Here is a 17492-nt window from a genome sequence, read left to right on the forward strand (position 1 = left end):
TGTGTGTGTGTGTGTGTGTGTGTGTGTGTGTGTGTGTGTGTGTGTGTATAGGGGAAAATGAGAAAGTTGCTAATATTTAAACATTTAGTATGTTTTGTTATTTGTGGACTTACTTTCTGTGGGGACTCTAATTCTGGTAATAGGTTTTCAAGATGGTTCAAAGGAAAGGGAGGGTCTCCAAATGGAACCCTGTGCTTCTCTAGCTGCTTTGAGGTAGACTGAGGAGTTTTTAGTCCGGATCTTGTACTCAGTTGGTCAAGTTGCTGTTAGCATGTAAACAAGTTTCTTTGTCTTGCTGATAATTCTAGTTCTTCAAAAGGCTTTTACAATCTTAAAGGATTCAAAATCATTTAAGTTAAATAGCTCTTAATTATCCTTTGAAAGAGGTATTGCATTTATATGTTAATGAATGGTAAGTATTAGTGAAAGTTTTATTTAAACTTAAGGTCATTTTTGCTTGTCTCTGAATGAAACTTACTGCAATAGATAGATTACTTATTATTGCAATATAAGCTAAATATTCAGATAACTTTCTCATAAAAATTTGCAGAGGCTCTTATGTTAACTTGTGTCTGTTTTTTTGCCAAGTTGAAGGTTATGTGGCATTTTGTTTATTCAAGAATTTACTTGCGTTTCCAAAATAAGTTACTATACTTACCTAATTGTTGTGGAAGATTTATTGGTTCTTAAAAATGTTTAAATTTGAAAACTGAATCCAAGTAAGTGCACTGGTTGGAAGATTTTTGGATGTGCATAACAGCTGTTTCTGGAATTTTAAAATGTGGATCTGTGACAGACTTTTATCATTTTTAGCACATTTTCTTTCTTTTATTATTTACTTTGCACTTGATTTATTTGTGTCTTATGACTCACATAGGAGAGTTGAATAATTTATCTGAGTTTGAATTTATCATTTTTTAAAACAGTATGGAATATTCTTATCTCTTCATTACCTTCAAATCTACGCTGAAGGCTTATCTTTATATAAAGTAAACCCAGATAAGGACTAATGTATTTGTAGGAACATGCTTTTACTTTGAAAAGAATTCATAAGCTTAATTAAATACAGGCATTAATCTTGAGGGTTTTTCTTTATTGAATACCAGGTGTACTATTTACAAACTGCATTTTAGAATAATATAAGCATTTTCAAAATAGCTACATGAATTTATATAGTTCTGAGGTAAGCAAAATTTATTAATGCAATTTTTAAAATCTAATAGTAAGAAGGTTTTTTTTAATGTTAGTGGGCTAGACATTTAGTTTAGTTCCTTAGCAATTAAAATATAATTAATGTGCACATATATTCTAATTTGGCTTATCCTCTGACTTGACCAATATTAGCTAAGAGATTGCAAAAATTAACTGGTTAATTTGTCACTAGTTTTGTTCATTTGTGTTCTTCTGAACAGGCAGAAATTAATGGATTACTAACCAGCAAAGTGTAAACTGTTACATATTTCTTTTCTTAATGCTCCATAGCCAAGAAACTAATCGTAGAATTTTAAGGCATTTTGATCTTTTAAAAAGGAGATCACTGATAATTAATCAAGTTTTCCCCTGAGTTAGAATCCCTCTAGGAAGCCAACAGGTCCAAAAATCTTTTTAGACTTAAGAATCAAGTTTGCTACAGTGTGTCATATGATAATTACATTGAAAACATTTCCCAGAGTCCCTAAATGGAAATGATGCTTCTTAGAATTTTTAATATGTCTTTTGCTTGCAAGAATTTTTACACCAAGTACAAACCATTGATTACTTATAAGTAAATGATTGTGTGTCCTGAAATGTGTTTTATTTCCAAATGGCCCTTGAGGTAGAACAGGCAGGGCTGTTGGAGGATAAGGATAGAATTCACATACGCTCTTCTAAAAAGATAATTGCATTTTCCCCTGAAACTTTATCTCTATACAGAGATCTACAACATGTTCATAAAAAGTAACTTCACATTAGAAGCACTTCCCAAGTAACAATGCTGCAATTTTCAGGCTTCTAACAAATATACCACAACTTGAAATAATCCCATCCTGAAGGAAATCATAAAGCTAATGTTTTCAATGACCACAATACCAGATAAAAGACATAGAGACTATGCTTATTTTAAATGTTACTATAGCAGTTTATATTGAACTTCACTATGGACAATTGTTTATTGATTCTCAGTCCTTCCAATTAGATCGCTACTGACAGGCCATTGGAATGATTTGATCCCTTAAAATAACTAGTTCGAATGTCACTCCTATCAGCATTGTAGCAACTTTGTGTTCTTGTTTTTGAAAGCTGTAGTAAGTAGGGTCTAAAACTTCTTGTCTGTGTGTGTGTGGGGGGGGGCAGAAATAGAAACTAAGTAAAGAAAGCATTGTACTTTTCTAAACATATCCAGTCAATGCTCACCTAGTAACAAAGCATAATGGAAAATAATAAGTTGCAGTATATATATATCTCATGTGAAACAGAACTACTTTTGTCTTATTTTGTTGGGGTCTACATGTCTTGAAGTCCTCTGTTATGAATAAGATTGAGGAGAAAGTCCCCTGTGGTGATTCACCACCACCAGGGTAAAAGGCTTTCTTTGACACCTTGAAGCCAAGTTGCAGGGTGTAGCCACAGCTATACCTTTGGAGTTTTAACATCAAGAACAAGGTTTTGTACCAAAAGTCACTATTATCTCAAACAAAAGAAAGAGATTGCCTTTCAGTTTTATGAAATCTTCAAATAATACTCATGTTGGTCTAGAAATAGAGACATTAATAGGTTTTCCTCAGTTTCCTTCTGGTAAACCATTTACACCCAAATTATGTTTTTGTGATAGTTATTGGGAAAGTAAGCTGCTGTTACTCTTTATGTGTGGTATCCATGACACACAGTGTGCATGAGACTCGTTTTTATTGTTCAAATAGCCTGCTTTAAAAGGAAAATAGACCAGAGCATTGGCCTTAGATTGGCTATTCTTCCTTTTACTTATTTGGCTCAGTATTGAAAACTATAGTACTTTATGTGGTTCTATGAAACAGGATCTGATAAGTGAGCATTAAGGATGAGCACATAGTCTCTTGGAATTGGGTGGTAGATGATTCTTGATGTGTGTGTAGGAGTGCGTGCAGGTATTTGCAGGTAGGTGTGGTGTGTGTGTGTGTGTGTGTGTGTGTGTGTGTGTGTGTTGTAAGGAGTTGTAGCAGTTACCATCCTTTTTTTTTTTTTTTTGTTCCACCAGAAAGCGCTGTAAGATGTGTAATGGTAGAAGATCGAACAAATGGAACAAATGTGTTTTATAGCTAAATATCTGTTGGAAGAATATAAATGTGGCTCACCTATGATCTACTTACAAAAGAAAAAAATATTTTTAAATAGAAAAATTGGATTGAGTGGGGCATAATGTCAATTTATTTTTTTCTTTTAAGAAAGTGTTGATCTGTGTCTGTGAAGCGCTGCTGAACTTTTCCATTTGATTACAAAGACTGCGTAGTATCTTGCATGTTATATGCAACTTTATTTCTTTGATTTATGTACAGCTTTGTAATTAAAAATAATAGAAATAATGATAGGGTCAGACCTCTATAGCACTACGGGAAAGAAGAATCTGGCTGCAAACTGCGGCTGCTTGGCTCTGTGGGTTTCCTTTTTAAGTTTTAAGCCACCGCAGGTCAGTCTAGTTTGAAACTGAAGCTCTTTTGAGACCTTCCCATGTTTCCTGCTTTGAGTGCACATGCAAAGAGTGTGTCAAGCATTAAAGGCTTCTCTGTCCAGGGAAGTCCCCCTTCCCTTTTTGCTTAGATATGTTTATATTTCTGTACTAATTAATGCTTTTACTTTGCAACCATTTTAATGTGAAAACCGGATGTGGTCTATAAAACCAGTCTTAGTGAACTCATGATTATTTTGTTCCATGGTCTGAAGCCTCATTTTAGGATTAGAAGGGATACCATAGTGCAAATGTCGATTTTCTTCTTGTTTTACTTAAAATAAAGTGTAAATTTCTTCAGGTAAGTTTGTTTCTAAACTTTGATCCAAATGCTATAAACCTCAACAATGATCTTTTACATTCTTATCGCTCAAAATTTGAATGATAGGCGGGGGGGGGGAGGCCATTTATTTATTTTATTACTTGTATTTATTTTCCCCCAGGGAATCAAACTTAGGGCTTCTCACAAGCTCATCACGGGCTCTGTCACTGTGGGACACCCTAGTCTTACTCCATTTAGTGGTCCTTTCTTCTTCCCTCCTCTTTTCCCCTTCCTTCCTCCTTGCTCTTCTTTCTCCCTTCTTCCCACCCTCCTTTCCTTATTTTCCACGTTCTTTCCTAAGTTTTGTACATCCATATTTTTGGAAGAAGGTGCCCTGTGAAATATGATGGATTTAATATGTCTGTACACATCTCTTTCCTTCTCTCCCTCCACACTCCTCTCTTTACGTATAGCGTGTGTCATTTATTTTAACGTGTTTCTCAGTGGATCTGTTTGAGAAAGAGCAGTAAACTTGGCGTGTTTACTCTGCAAGTTCAGTTTCCTTGCTTTAGTTCTCTGGAAGGGTGTGACATGAAAAGATTGCGGTTGGGCCACATGGTTCATGCTGGACTGTGTTTTTGTGAATGGAGGCAGAAATCCAGTTCTGCCTGCTTGTCTTGAGGAAATGCTGAGGAGATCAGCTGTCTCATTCACGGGCAGAAAGTATGAGTCATACATCTTCCGCCTTGTTTGGCTCCAGGTCATTGTTACAGTGGATAGAACTGGTTTTAATTAAATATTAACCCCTTTAATACTTGACATTTGTTTCATTTGTAATTTTCCCACTCCTCCCCCGCTTGGCTTTAAAAGAAAACTCAACAGACAGCTAGCTTGTAAGAAGAAGAGGGTTTTTATTTGCCTGCAGCTAAATTGGAAAAAAATATAAACGTTCACCATTTCTTAAGTGGTGAATATTATTTTATTTAAACTTTGAAAATCGGTACAAAACAGAAGCAAGCTGTATGTAAAACTGCTCTTCCCCAAGGCTCTGGTGCTTAAGAAGACACATTAAAGTTGAAAAATGGGGCATCGATGCTGTGACATTTTGGTTGCGATTAATACTTTTATGAATTTCTTTCCCAGAGTGCTGTTAAGTCACATCAGGCAAAGTATTAGAGAGCAGCTTTGGAGAGGAAACTAGATAAAGCCAATAGCCTAGAATGGGTACAGTGTCCTTTTAAAGCAAAGCTTGGGAGACAGGATGGCAACCGCTCTATTAATGTGCAATGAACTGCTAGAGTTGCTTCAGCTCTTACCAATAAAATCGACATGCTCACTCTTCATGAAAGTCTTTTATTGGTCTTTGGTACATATTTTCTCCCCTTCTCCATTCTTCCTCTTCTTCTTCTTTCACGTACAGAAACATTTTCATTCTCCAAAGATGATCCCTTTGAGCAGTTTCGAGTAGACAGTAATGCAATAAAAACATCTAAAAAATATTTTTAGGTCGGCTTCTATTACTAATTTTTAACTTTGGGCTTGGTATGGCTGGCAACAGTATTTCAGGCAGCTGTAGTTTACTTCTTCATAGAATTCTTATAAATTAAAGAAAAAAATATTGTAGGATACAAGTGTGGGGATCTGGGTCATATTTTCCTTGCCCAAATCCAACTTATGTTTTGAGTTAAAAGCTTTCCTTCTCCTTCAACTTCTAGTTCGAGGTAGACTTGAGCCTTTGTCTATTTAAATAGAGTGCTGCCTCACTCAGTCAATTCAGTTTCTTAAGATCAGCTTCTGTGAAAATGTGAGTCATATGTTTTTTGTTAAAATTCTGTAATATGTTCAAGCATAAGTGTGAAGTACTTATTCAGTATGTTAAGGAGTTAGAACAGAAATAGCATTCTTCATCCTTACGCTTTTTACAAATTGTTAGTATGGAGCTATTTTCTCCGTACTGATGAGGTATACCTTCTAGATTCCTCTGCCCCTTAAATATTTTCCCTCACCCCACACATATGCCAACACCCAGCACATGCTGCACACCCACTGGGGCCTTCCTTGCTGCTACTCATGTGGTGATGCGTTCTATGGAGCTGCAAATCTAGCTTATAAAACTAAGGAAAAGTCTTGCCGAGAGCATATCTGTACCAGCATATTAAGTTGTAAATAACTCACTACCTATTTTTAACCGTTTGTATAAGCAAGCATTATATTATCATTAGATTATTTAAATGATGCTTTATTATGTTATTGTATTTGTCTGCTTTGTGCTACCACACTGGAATGAAGGTTCATTTTAAATATAAATTTATCTTATTATTTTGTATGTATAGGTGCCTAGGCTGAATTTTTATCTGTGTACCATGGGTATGTCTAAATCCCTCAAATATCATATCATCTGAAACTGGAATCAGAGATGATGTGAGCTAGCATGTGGGGTGCTTGCAGTTGAACCTGGGACCTCTTGAAGAACAGCTACTGATCTTCACCACTGAGCCATTTCTCCAGCCCCAAATGTTGGCTTTTTAAAAGCATATTTTGCACCTCAATAGTTATATCTTTTTAGCTCTTTTGTTTTTGTTTTGTTGTTTTTACTCTGTGTATAGTCTAGATGTCCTGGAACTCACTCTGTAGACAAAAATGGCCCCAGACTCAGAAATTAACCTGCCTCTGCCTCTCCAGTGCTGGAACAAAAGTGTGTGCCATCAAACCTGCCCTGTATCTCTCCAGATTTTAATTTAGAAGGAAATCTACAAGATGGATATATATTTTTAAAGTTCAAGATTTAGTTATTTACATGCTATTATTAAATACGTATTAAACACCTAATTATTTTAGGTGTAAAGTACATTTTTTCTATGTGTAACTCATCATTCTGAGCAGAAAGTCAAGCCTACCCCAATGTCAAAATTATGCTGTCAGTAGCGAAAATACAATGTAAACAACTAAGAGGATGTTAGTTCGCCCACCTTTTCCGACTCCAGGTGTGTCTGTTTGTTTGCGGGCTTGTTTTTGAAACAGGGTTTCTCTGTGCAGCCTTGGCTGTCCTGGAACTGGATTTGTAGACCAGGCTGGCCTCATACTCAGAGATCCACCTGTTTCTGTCTCCAGACTTCTAAGGTTAAAGGTGTATACCCCTACTGCCTGCTTCACCCAGTCACGTTTGTTAGAAGTGAAAACAAACAAACAAAGCAATCCCCAAACAACAAATTCAAAAGCCTGGCCACAATAATATTTGAAGGGCATTTGTGAACGTGACTTTTTAGGAAACGGGTGTGGTAGAGGATTGGAAAGAAGAACGGATCTAAGATCTATGTATCTGGATCATGCTTAAAGTACTCTATTTATTGGTTTCTAAAACCCCTTACTACATTAAGGTGAGTGGAGGGTGGTAAGTGGCATTTAAAGAAATTAAAGCACTTACCTAAAGGTAAGTCATGAGTCTTTGAGGTGAAATTTATCCAACTAGAAAGCTATTAAACATAGCATCAAATATTGGTTGGATAAGAAGAAAAACTTGCTTCTTATATAGGCTGATCGAGAACGTACCAGTTATGAGGGGAAGTTATTGTTGGTTAATTTTTATTTGGTGGTAGGTAATAGTGTGTCTTCCATAAAGTTAAGAACTGGTATGAGGTAAAACTGTTAAAGAGGAACTGTGTGATATGTACAATTTAATACTAGACATGACTATCCTGGGAAAGTTATATTCTTGTCTAAGGTAACATATACCTTACTCATCAAAATATTTGCATTTGCAAAGAATACTATTAGGTAAACATAGGGAAAACTATTGAAACCATCTATGTTTTTCTTTCATACGACATAGAGTTACTCTGTTTTTGTGTGCATTTTTTTTTCTTAACTCACTTATCAGCCTGAAGCATTTCATTAGAGGGTGATCATTGTTTTTGTTGTCGTTGCTGTTGCTGTTGTTATTGTTGATATGTGGTTTTAGACAGAGTCTCAAGTTGTACTGGCTTGGACCTCACAGTGTATCTCATGCTAGCCTCAGATTACTGGTGAGCTTCAGCCTTCCAAATGGTAGAATTACAAGCTTGGCTAAGACCAGTGTTATTTAAATTAACATTCCTCATACAAAATAAGTTCATTCAAAAAAAAAAAACAAAACAAAACAAAAAACAAACCTTATTGTCATCTGTTTTTATCTGAGCTGATGGGATCAAAATTTACAGTAGTGTAAATACACAGTTGTGAAGTCATACTAGCTAATGAGGGCATATACAAGTGAATAATGACGATCTGATGATCGTTCACTACATGCTCAGCAAGTTATAAGTAGCCTGACTTCTGTTTTGTGGAGTTTGTTTATACAAAAGACATGCATATTTTTGTGTTTGAAAACTCAATAATATCCTACGAGATAGGTTATTGCAATGTCCACAGCAAAGGTAATAAGCATTTCAAGGTGCAGGAATGGACTTGTGCTTTAATTGCCCAGAATGTAGTAAGTCCTTCCAACCAGTACTTTTTTCTTTAGTAAAGCAGGAAGTCGTCTGACCTTAGGGCTGACAAAACGGTGAGATTCTTTTTCTTAGCACTGACTAGTACCCAGGAAAAGTTTGCCTCAAAGGATGACATTTGTTTCACTGTTTGTTATTTTTATCATTATGAAGACAATTGTGAAAAATATATTGCTTTGTTGCATGTGTCCCCAGTCAATGGCAGTCCTTGCATTCTTGCATTTTTAAAACTTTATATCTTGCTTTGCACAAGTGGAGGGCAAGTGCTTTTAATGATGGTCGTCTGATTTGCAGGAGATGGAATGTACGAATAGAAATCATTTCTAAAAGTGAGGAGGAATTTGTGTGAGTTCAAGTGAAGTGGCACATCACTTGTAAAAATCCTCATAGGTCACTGAAATGGTCTACTTAGGCACCAGCAGTGGGTAGATTGAAATGCCCTTAGCACAGCTCCTGCAAAATCCATCTGTGCATGATTTAGCAATCCAGTACCTCGTATTTTCCATCTCTTCAGTTTTCTTCTGGCAGGTGAAATTTAGAGGAACCACACCTGCTGCCGTGATATTTCGGACACATTCAAGTTTTCCAGTTCTATTAATAGGCCTTTCTGTTTCCTCTCCTAAGTCTTGATCTTTTACATAGAAGGTTATATTGGCAAATAATCATAGGTCTGAGCTCCATCTAAACAGGCCTTGCTTGACACATCTGATTCGATTCCTTATGTCTTGTCTCAGCAGTTCCCCGCTTAATTTTGTTTTTTAAATTTTCTTTTTCTTCTTCAGCTCAGGTACCTGACAATGATGAGCAGTTTGTGCCAGACTATCAGGCTGAAAGTTGTAAGTACAGCATGACTCATGTCTTCTGTTTCCTTTGTCTGTCTTTTTTTTTTATCATTCTTTCCCCCTTGGTTGGTTTCCACTTCTAGTGTCTATCTTTGCACGGTCCTAGTGTGGTATTGGGATTGCAATCATGAGGTGTTTTTATTTGTCAAGGTGTGACGTCGGCAGGATTCCTGCCTGAGCTGGGCTAAGTTTCCAGTGGTGGGCAAAGAAAGCAGAATTGTGAAGACACTGGGTCTGTTCTCCATATTTAGTGCATTTCCTTGGAGAGGAAGCAGGGTGTGCTGTCATTGCTTATTTCAATTTTGCCAGTGCGTTCACAAGGAAGTCTGGGTGCTGATGGCAAGGCCCAGTCAGGCAAAATTAGTTATCCTATAAGTTGTAAAAAGATGTTGGCTTGGACATTCACTGGCTAATTGCATTACTCTATATTCACAAACTGTCACCTGCTTTGATTTAATATTGAGCCTGATGTTTTCAGCTTCCAGGTTGCAGGAACATATCTAGAAGTAGCCTTTGGCTTCTTACAGCCTCCCTTTTGTGTTCTGCTCCCTGAGCCTTGCTCCAGGGCCTGTCAGAATGCAGGAAGAGTGATTCATAGATACTTGCCCTCCCTTAATTGCAGAGTGAGCATTTTGCCTGCACAAACATAGTTGCCCCAGGGTTTACTGCTGATATTTATACTTTGCAGTTCTAGCATTAACCGAGGCTACTGACCCATGAAGTAAATCCAGAGGAGGAGCATGGTCTCCTAGGGACCTGTTCCCATATAGCTCGTGGATTCACATCTCCATGGACAGTTTTGGACCTTGTATTCTAGAGGCTTTTTTCTCATTGTACATATATTTCTATGATAAAGCTTAAAGTATAAATTAGCAAGAAACTAAGAGTGATAACAATGAACTAGACAATCATAACAAAAATGTATCATTAAAGCTACTTAAAATTATAAATCATTTCTAAAACTTTCCTTTTCATATTTGGCCTGTGTCTGACTGCAGAACACAAAACTTGTAGAAAGTGAAACTGTCTATGGATAGAGAACACTAGGCCGTGTGATGAGGGTTATCCAATGTATGATTTACTTTCAGTGCCATTTAAAATGCTAACTTGTTTTATGTGTTCAGACTGTTGGCAGTATCAGGCTAGTCCATGTCAGCAGCTACAAGAAATTCTTGCTAGCCTACACCTCATGAAAGTCATGCTGTAGACACTGATCTCTCAAGGTCTTATCATAATACCATCAAGTAAGAGATATTTGCTTCCAATGTCTGTTATCTTGAGCTTCCCAGGCATAGAGGGTCACTAGAGGTTTCTTAAGAATAAAAGCAAGTTAAGAGGTCAAAAAAAGCAAAGGTATAAAAATGTGACTTCCAGGTAGTTTGTTTTGTCCTAACAGTTGGTTTGATGCTGAAGTTCTCCCCAGTTTCTCCAGATGTGAAGTGACTCCATGAAGCTTTGTTCATCCAGCAGAAGACAGGTTTCACTTATAGAAAAAAAAATCAAGTTCCTCGTATTATAGCTTGCTTTTTAAACACATTGTAGTAAAACGTAGACAAAACAAACTCTGTCACTTTAACCAGCCTAAGTGTAGAGTTCAAAGACATTAAGTACATTCTTATTGCTGACTGTCACCAAGACAGTTCAGAATTTTCAATTAGCTCCAAAACCCTATACCCATAATGCAACAGCTTCTAACTCCCCAGGCCCTGCAAACATTGCCCTGTCTCCTTTTCATTTGTACTGAGAAGAGAATTTGATGTACTGTTTGATAGCTAGGTATATGTATTTTATATACCTCTCATGAGACATATTCCTGAGATTTGATCTTTAAAAACTAGAGACCTTCTGTGGAGTCCCTGTCCTCTTCTAGTCCCTCAGTCTTTCTCCCAACTCTTCTATATGACTCCTTGAGCTTCATCTAATATTTGGGTGTGAGTCTCTGCATCTCTTTCTATTGGCTGCTTGGTGGAGTCTCTAAGGGAACAGTTATGCTTCCTATCTTTCAGGCATGACAGAGTATCATTAATAGTGTCAGGGATTGGTCCTTGCCTATCTCACCTGGACCCTTGGGAGTTCCCAGAGACCAAATCAGCAACCAAAGAGCAAGCACAGGCTGGAGCCAGGACTCAGGACTACACATATGTAGCAGACGAGCACCTTGGTCTTCATGCGGGTCCCCCAAACAACTGGAACAGGGGCTATCCCTGAGCTTGTTGCCTGCCTGATGGTAGATTCTGAGCCCCTAAAGGGACAACCTTATCTAGCCTCAGTGGAAGAGGATGTGCCTAGTCCCACAATGACTTGATATGTGTGTATGTGTGGGGGGGGAGGTAGGGGATTTAACACCCAGAGGGAAGCTTCCAATTCTCAAATGAGAAGATGAATGTGGGATGGGGGAGGACTTGCATGAGAGGGTACTGGGAAGAGAGGAAGGGCTGATATTGGGTTGTAAAGCGAATAATTAAATAAATTTAATTGAAAACAAAGAAAAAAAAAGAGAGAACTAGAGAACACCAAAACTCTCATAGGAACAATAGCTAAGAATATCTCTGCAAGGCCCACATTTACTGATTGAATTGTGGGAAAAGAAAAGTCATCTTTCTACCACTTCCTTTCCTGTTTTTTTTTTTCCTGCAACTTCAGCTTGTCCTCTGAGTGAATGAATGATGTCTCATTGAGTCATTTCATATCTATATAATGGGTGAGGATTCTCGTAGTATAGCTATCAGGATAGAAAACAATACCTGAAAGTGAAGTTTACTGTTTTTCTTACTTGACATCTTTATCAGCTTTTATTCTCAAGCACCTCATCCCTCAAACCCTCCACCCCAGCAATGCTGTCTTCTCCCCTCTTTCTTTTTCTCCTTTGATTCCTCTTCACGCTCCACTCACTATCTGTCTACTAAGTCGATGACATGTTGTTGGGGGACGACAGAAATGAATTTTTACTTTTAGTTAAATTGGATTATTTTCATTGGAGACTCATGTTGGTTACTGTACTGATCATGAAGCTCTGACAAGCCACACTCACCAGGCCATCACTATCAACCCATAACTCCTCTCTGCTCCTGCCTCCTCAACCTCTCCTGATGTCCCATGAGAGTCCCTACGTAAGTGACAAAAGGTGGCACTTTTGGAGTCACCCGACCCTTTTTGCTGTGTGTAGGTGTAAAATACTGTTTAGACCAACTGAACCTCTAAAGGAAGTTCATACTGGAAAGACCAATGTTTTTTTCCATATTGAAAATTGTTTTATTTTTATTTATATTTTTAAGATGGGTCTTACTGTCAAAGATGGCCTCAAACTCAGTATCATGGATTATCATGGATGGTTATGGAGGATTATGGGTGATTATGAATGATCATGGATGAACTTGAAGTTCTGATTTTTCCGTCAGTTCCCAAATGCTGGGTTTACTCACATGTGCCACCATACCTGGCTGCAAACAAAATTTTTTTTTTTTGGTTCTACTGTCCTAAATAAAGCCATTACTATCCAAGCTAAATAAAATTCCTGACTTAAACTGTACCTTCAATTATCTGCAAAAATCTGCAGTTACTGTATTGTTCAACTTCTTCTCAGAAGCATCTCAGGTTTCTGGGCTCCTTTTCATCCCTGTTCCCCTGTGTTCCTGTTCCTCAGTCTGTTGCCACACAGCTTCCAAATAGGTTTTGGGGTTGGTTTTCTTGTCTGTGATCCTTTCTCCTTCCAGCCTGCCCTTTGAATCCACACACAGGTTTCTGGCCTTGTTAATTTTCTCCTTGTATTTCTTGCTGGACAAAGTCCTTATGCTTGAGCAAAACATTGTTCTATAGCCCAGGCCTTGGCCTTCTCTTCAACTCAGTTTTGACTCTGGTGCCTCCAGTACTCCTTCCCAGACAGATGCCTTTATATCTTAGTTCTTTTCACTTCTCAATACTCCAAGTGTGATACACTATTATTTTTTGTCTCATGTTGCTTTAAATGACTTCACTTTTGTGAGCTTTTGGTGGTCTTAGTTCATATTCAGTTCAGACTACATCTTGTTTGCCCTTCTTGGCTTGCTCTTGCTGCCTTTGTCTTACAGAGTTAGTCTATAACATCATATGTCTCCTATCTATTGTATTAGAGAATTATAGTTTTGTTTATTTTGTTTCACTTTGTTTTTAAAAAGACTTGATCTCACTATGCAGCTTTGGGCTGGCCAGAAACTCAGAATGTGGATCTGGCTATCCTTAAACTCAGAGAACTATCTGTCTATCTCTGCATTGCTCATGCTGGCAATAAAGGTGTGAACCACCTTTAATGAACACCTGGTCCTGACATTGTGAATGCCTTAAGAGTCAGGAGCATATCATATTTAACATGCCTGCCATGATACAGATGCACCGTAAATGAGAAAGTTAACACAGTCATCTCCATTTTACTTTAACTAGCAAATATTGACAAGTTAATGAGACCTTGAAACTTATAAATGGAACATCTTTATCAAAGAAACCTATAAACAAAAGGTGACTATAAATCTAAAATGCTCTGGTAAAACTCAAAGTAAGGTATAGTTTATTTCCAATTTTAACTGACAAAACAAACTTTCATTCAGCTGATGCTGTCCAGTTAATTTTGCTTGATACTGAGGAGAGAAGAAGAGAATGATTTGTAGAGGGGAGTAGAGTGTTTTGGCTTAGAGTAAAGAGAAGACCTCTTGACTTCTTCATAAAGAAGTTGTCAGATAGTAGAACGGAGAGGTTGGACGGTCTCTGAAGTGCTTCTATAGATGCCTGATTCTTTTCTGTCTGGGGTTGCTTAGTGAGGCAGAAGGAATAGAATGAAATTGGTCACTCCTCCAAGGAGCCTATCATTTCTACATTTACCCAGGATGAACATAGGAAATTGGATTTTCTTACATTCCTCCATGAAACAAAGATGTTTCTGAATTTGTCTTCATTGCTTCAGTCGTTTGATAAAGCAAGGTTCGAAAAATTAAAGGCAAAATTTTATTCAAAACTTTAGTCACACTGTAGAACAACCATGGGACTATGCCATATTTAAATACAAATAGAAGGTGACACAAGGGAAATTTCAAAAATTTTGACCAGTGATAAAATTATAACATTTAGGACTTTCTAAAATATTTTCTGGGCATTTCTTATTAGAAATATGGAACCCAATATTACACTATTCCTGGCTAATTTTTGAGAAATTCTAAATTTTGGAGCATAGGCATTAAAACAAGTAAAAAGCAAATAAATTAATTTATTCCAAGAAACAAATGGTTGGAACACATTATTTGTTTTGTACCAATACATTTTTCATAACTTAGAATTGTTTTGAAGCTACATAATCCTTTAGGATATACTTTAACTTTAGTCAGAAATTAAGTCTTGAGAAAAGCACTTAAAAGGGCATCTTAAAACATAAATGCATGGCTAGCAAGATGTCTTGTTTGATGAAGATACTTGCTGCCGGGTTTTATGACCTAGAATTCCCCAGATATACATGGTGGAAGGAGAGAGCTGACTCCCAAAAGACCTCCAAATGTACTGTGCATGAGGGTACACACACACACACACACACACACACACACACACACACACACACACACAGATTGACAGAGAGAGATTCATTTGAAAAATTACTCATCTTTCGGAAGTATACATAGATTTGCATATCAACTGAACTATTTTATAAATACATGTGTGACATTAAATCCATTACCCATTAACTCATATTTTCAGCAAGTCATATCATAACAGTCTTTTAAAATCTACCCTTTCTTTTGTTCATCACGCAGCTGCACATTAGTTCTATAGCCAGGTTTTTCTCTAGGTTACACTCATCACTGCAGTCTTTTCTCTGTAGGATTTGCAGGATGGTCGGTGTTCATGGTTACATCTCACATTCTCCCAGGATGTTCCCAGGACTCTGCTGCAGTCCCAGCAGGACAGACCTTGAAGCTCTACTCTGCCCTCTTACTCTCAAAGAGATGGTAGAGTGGGAGGCAATTAGAAGGGTGGCATTGGAGGGATAATCTTGGCTCTAGTATGTTTATGAGAGTAATTATTTTCAACACTTCACTTTATCTGATATACGTAATAGAGTACTCGGGGACCATCTAAAAATAGTCAAAACCTACCGATGTGTGGGGATTCGACTGTTTAAAAGCAATCACTACATAGTCATGCTTTCCAGTAAATAAAAGCCACAACCATGGGATTTTCTCAGGGTTTTTCAAAATTCAGAACAACACTCACCTTGAGTTTTTTGCCAGCAGAAGGGGACCATCTATAAATTACTGGTTGAAATCTGTTTCTTTTTCTGTCTCTCGCAGACTAATTTATTCTGTGTTAATAGGACTGGAACATTCCACTTGTGATTTGTGTTTCTTAGTTTTTTGCCTTTCTACTAATCTACACTTTCCTAGCACACAGTGAGACCTTTGTAAAAAATCTTAATTTTCTTAGAATTAATCTTGATATCTTCCTCCTTTAACTGAATTTGGGGGTTTGATTGGTCAAGAGGATTTGGGGGGTCTCCTTTCACTGCTTTTGTTTGTAGAGAGTGGTACTTCCTGGACAGTTCTGTTGCTACAGTTTTAGACCACGTGTTTGTTAGTATGCTATTAGCTCTTTCTTCCTCACCTTCATTCTCCCTTCTCTATGTCTATGGTTTGTTGCTGTTACTTGGCTTGCTATGGTCATTGCTGGATTGTTTTTCTTTTATTTTTTTACAATTCAACTGTTTTATGAAGGTGCTACATAGATGCTCTATAGAAGGTGTTGGGAATACACAAAATCATTCTCTATGCCTGCAATTCCCTATCTCACAGCCCTTTCTAGAGATAAACATACTTTTATTCCCTCCTTTTAGAAATTTTATGTGTCTAGGTCTTTTACCTTCATGTCTGTCTGAGCAGCATGTGCTTCCAAAGGTTAGAAGAGGGCATTGGATTTCCTGAGATTTGAGTTACAGATATTTGTGAGCAGTCAGTTTGGTGCATAGAATTAAACCTTGGTCCTTTGGAAATCCAGTCAGTGCTCCTAACTGTCTAGCCATCCTTTTGCCTCCATTTTCTGACGTTCTCTTTTGCTGGGAAGGGTGTTGTATGTTGGTTTGTGGTTTGAGATGGCATAGTCTGTTATGGTTAAGGTATGATGGAAGAAGCATGGAGCTGCTTGAAGAGCTTTGAGCATATTAAGAATCAGAGAGATGAAAAAAAAAGAATCAGAGAGATGAATGCCTTCTCTTGTCTACCATGTTTCCCCCCCACCACCTTTTTTTTTGCATTTCTTTTTCTGTTTTTTTTCCCAAGGGTTTGGGACAGGATCTTACATAGCTCATGCTGGATTTGAACTTGCTATGTAGTCGAAGATGACCTTAAAATCATAAACCTTCTGTCTCTACTTCCCAACTGCTAGGATCATAGACATTAACTACTATGTCCAATTCTAGATTGTATTTACTGCCTGTTAAGGTAGACACATAAAAAGAAATTTTGAATTTTAATTGTTTTATCTTGTAAGAGATAGGAAATTCTAGAATGGGGCCTCAGTCCCTTGTAGGCCTAGAATGGAGTGTAAGGTTAGAAGTTTTGCCTACCCTGTCATTTCCTTACTCAGAGTAAAGACAGCAGCCTCAGTCTTTTTGGAGTGAACTGATGGTCCCTGCTACAAGTTTATATGTGCATCTAGAAGTTATATAACCAACCCAGCCAGTTCCTAACAATATTATCTTTTATTATTACACAGACTGGAGAATTAGAAAATGAAGTCTGTATAAGATATTTTTAAATGTTTCTCTTTTGAAATCTTTTTTTTTTACTAAAAATATATTTTCTAATCTCAAAGCATGTCTTTTCTTTATTTATCTATGATTTTCCATTTTGAGAGTAATTGACAACTCCAGTGTAGAACCATAGACTCCAGCATAGAGTGGCCAAACAGTGAACGAATGCTTCATGTTACTTGGAGAGAGCAAGGCATTGTTGGCCCCACCCTAGTTTGAGGCTTTCTAGCCAGGATTCTGGTTTATAAAAGTGCTATCTGCTATCAGTGCAGGTGTGTCCTGTGTTTGTCTCCACAGAGAGCCTACTGGACACACTTGGAAGAAAGGCTGAAATCTTATTTTGGGTCCTTGGTGTTTCACAAGAAGTGTATTTTCTAATCAAGGTAGAACACCTAATGATGTGTCTCTAGGCACAGCATCCTGATTGTTCCAGATCTTCTCTGCTCTGTGAGGCTAAACT

At 37.4% G+C, this 17492-nt stretch overlaps 1 protein-coding gene across 1 annotated transcript in view; it reads left to right on the forward strand.

Moving 5' to 3' along the window:
• Etv1 (ETS variant 1) overlaps positions 1–17492 on the forward strand; it is an 85981-nt gene that overhangs the window by 3858 nt on the left and 64631 nt on the right. The window contains exon 5 of the mRNA XM_028768822.1: positions 9211–9264. Within this exon, the coding sequence (XP_028624655.1) occupies positions 9211–9264 (54 nt within the window). The remainder of the gene's footprint in view (positions 1–9210; positions 9265–17492) is intronic.

Source organism: Grammomys surdaster, unplaced genomic scaffold (genome assembly GCF_004785775.1).
Source record: "Grammomys surdaster isolate TR1022 unplaced genomic scaffold, NIH_TR_1.0 188, whole genome shotgun sequence".
Classification (NCBI taxonomy): Eukaryota; Metazoa; Chordata; class Mammalia; order Rodentia; family Muridae; genus Grammomys; species Grammomys surdaster.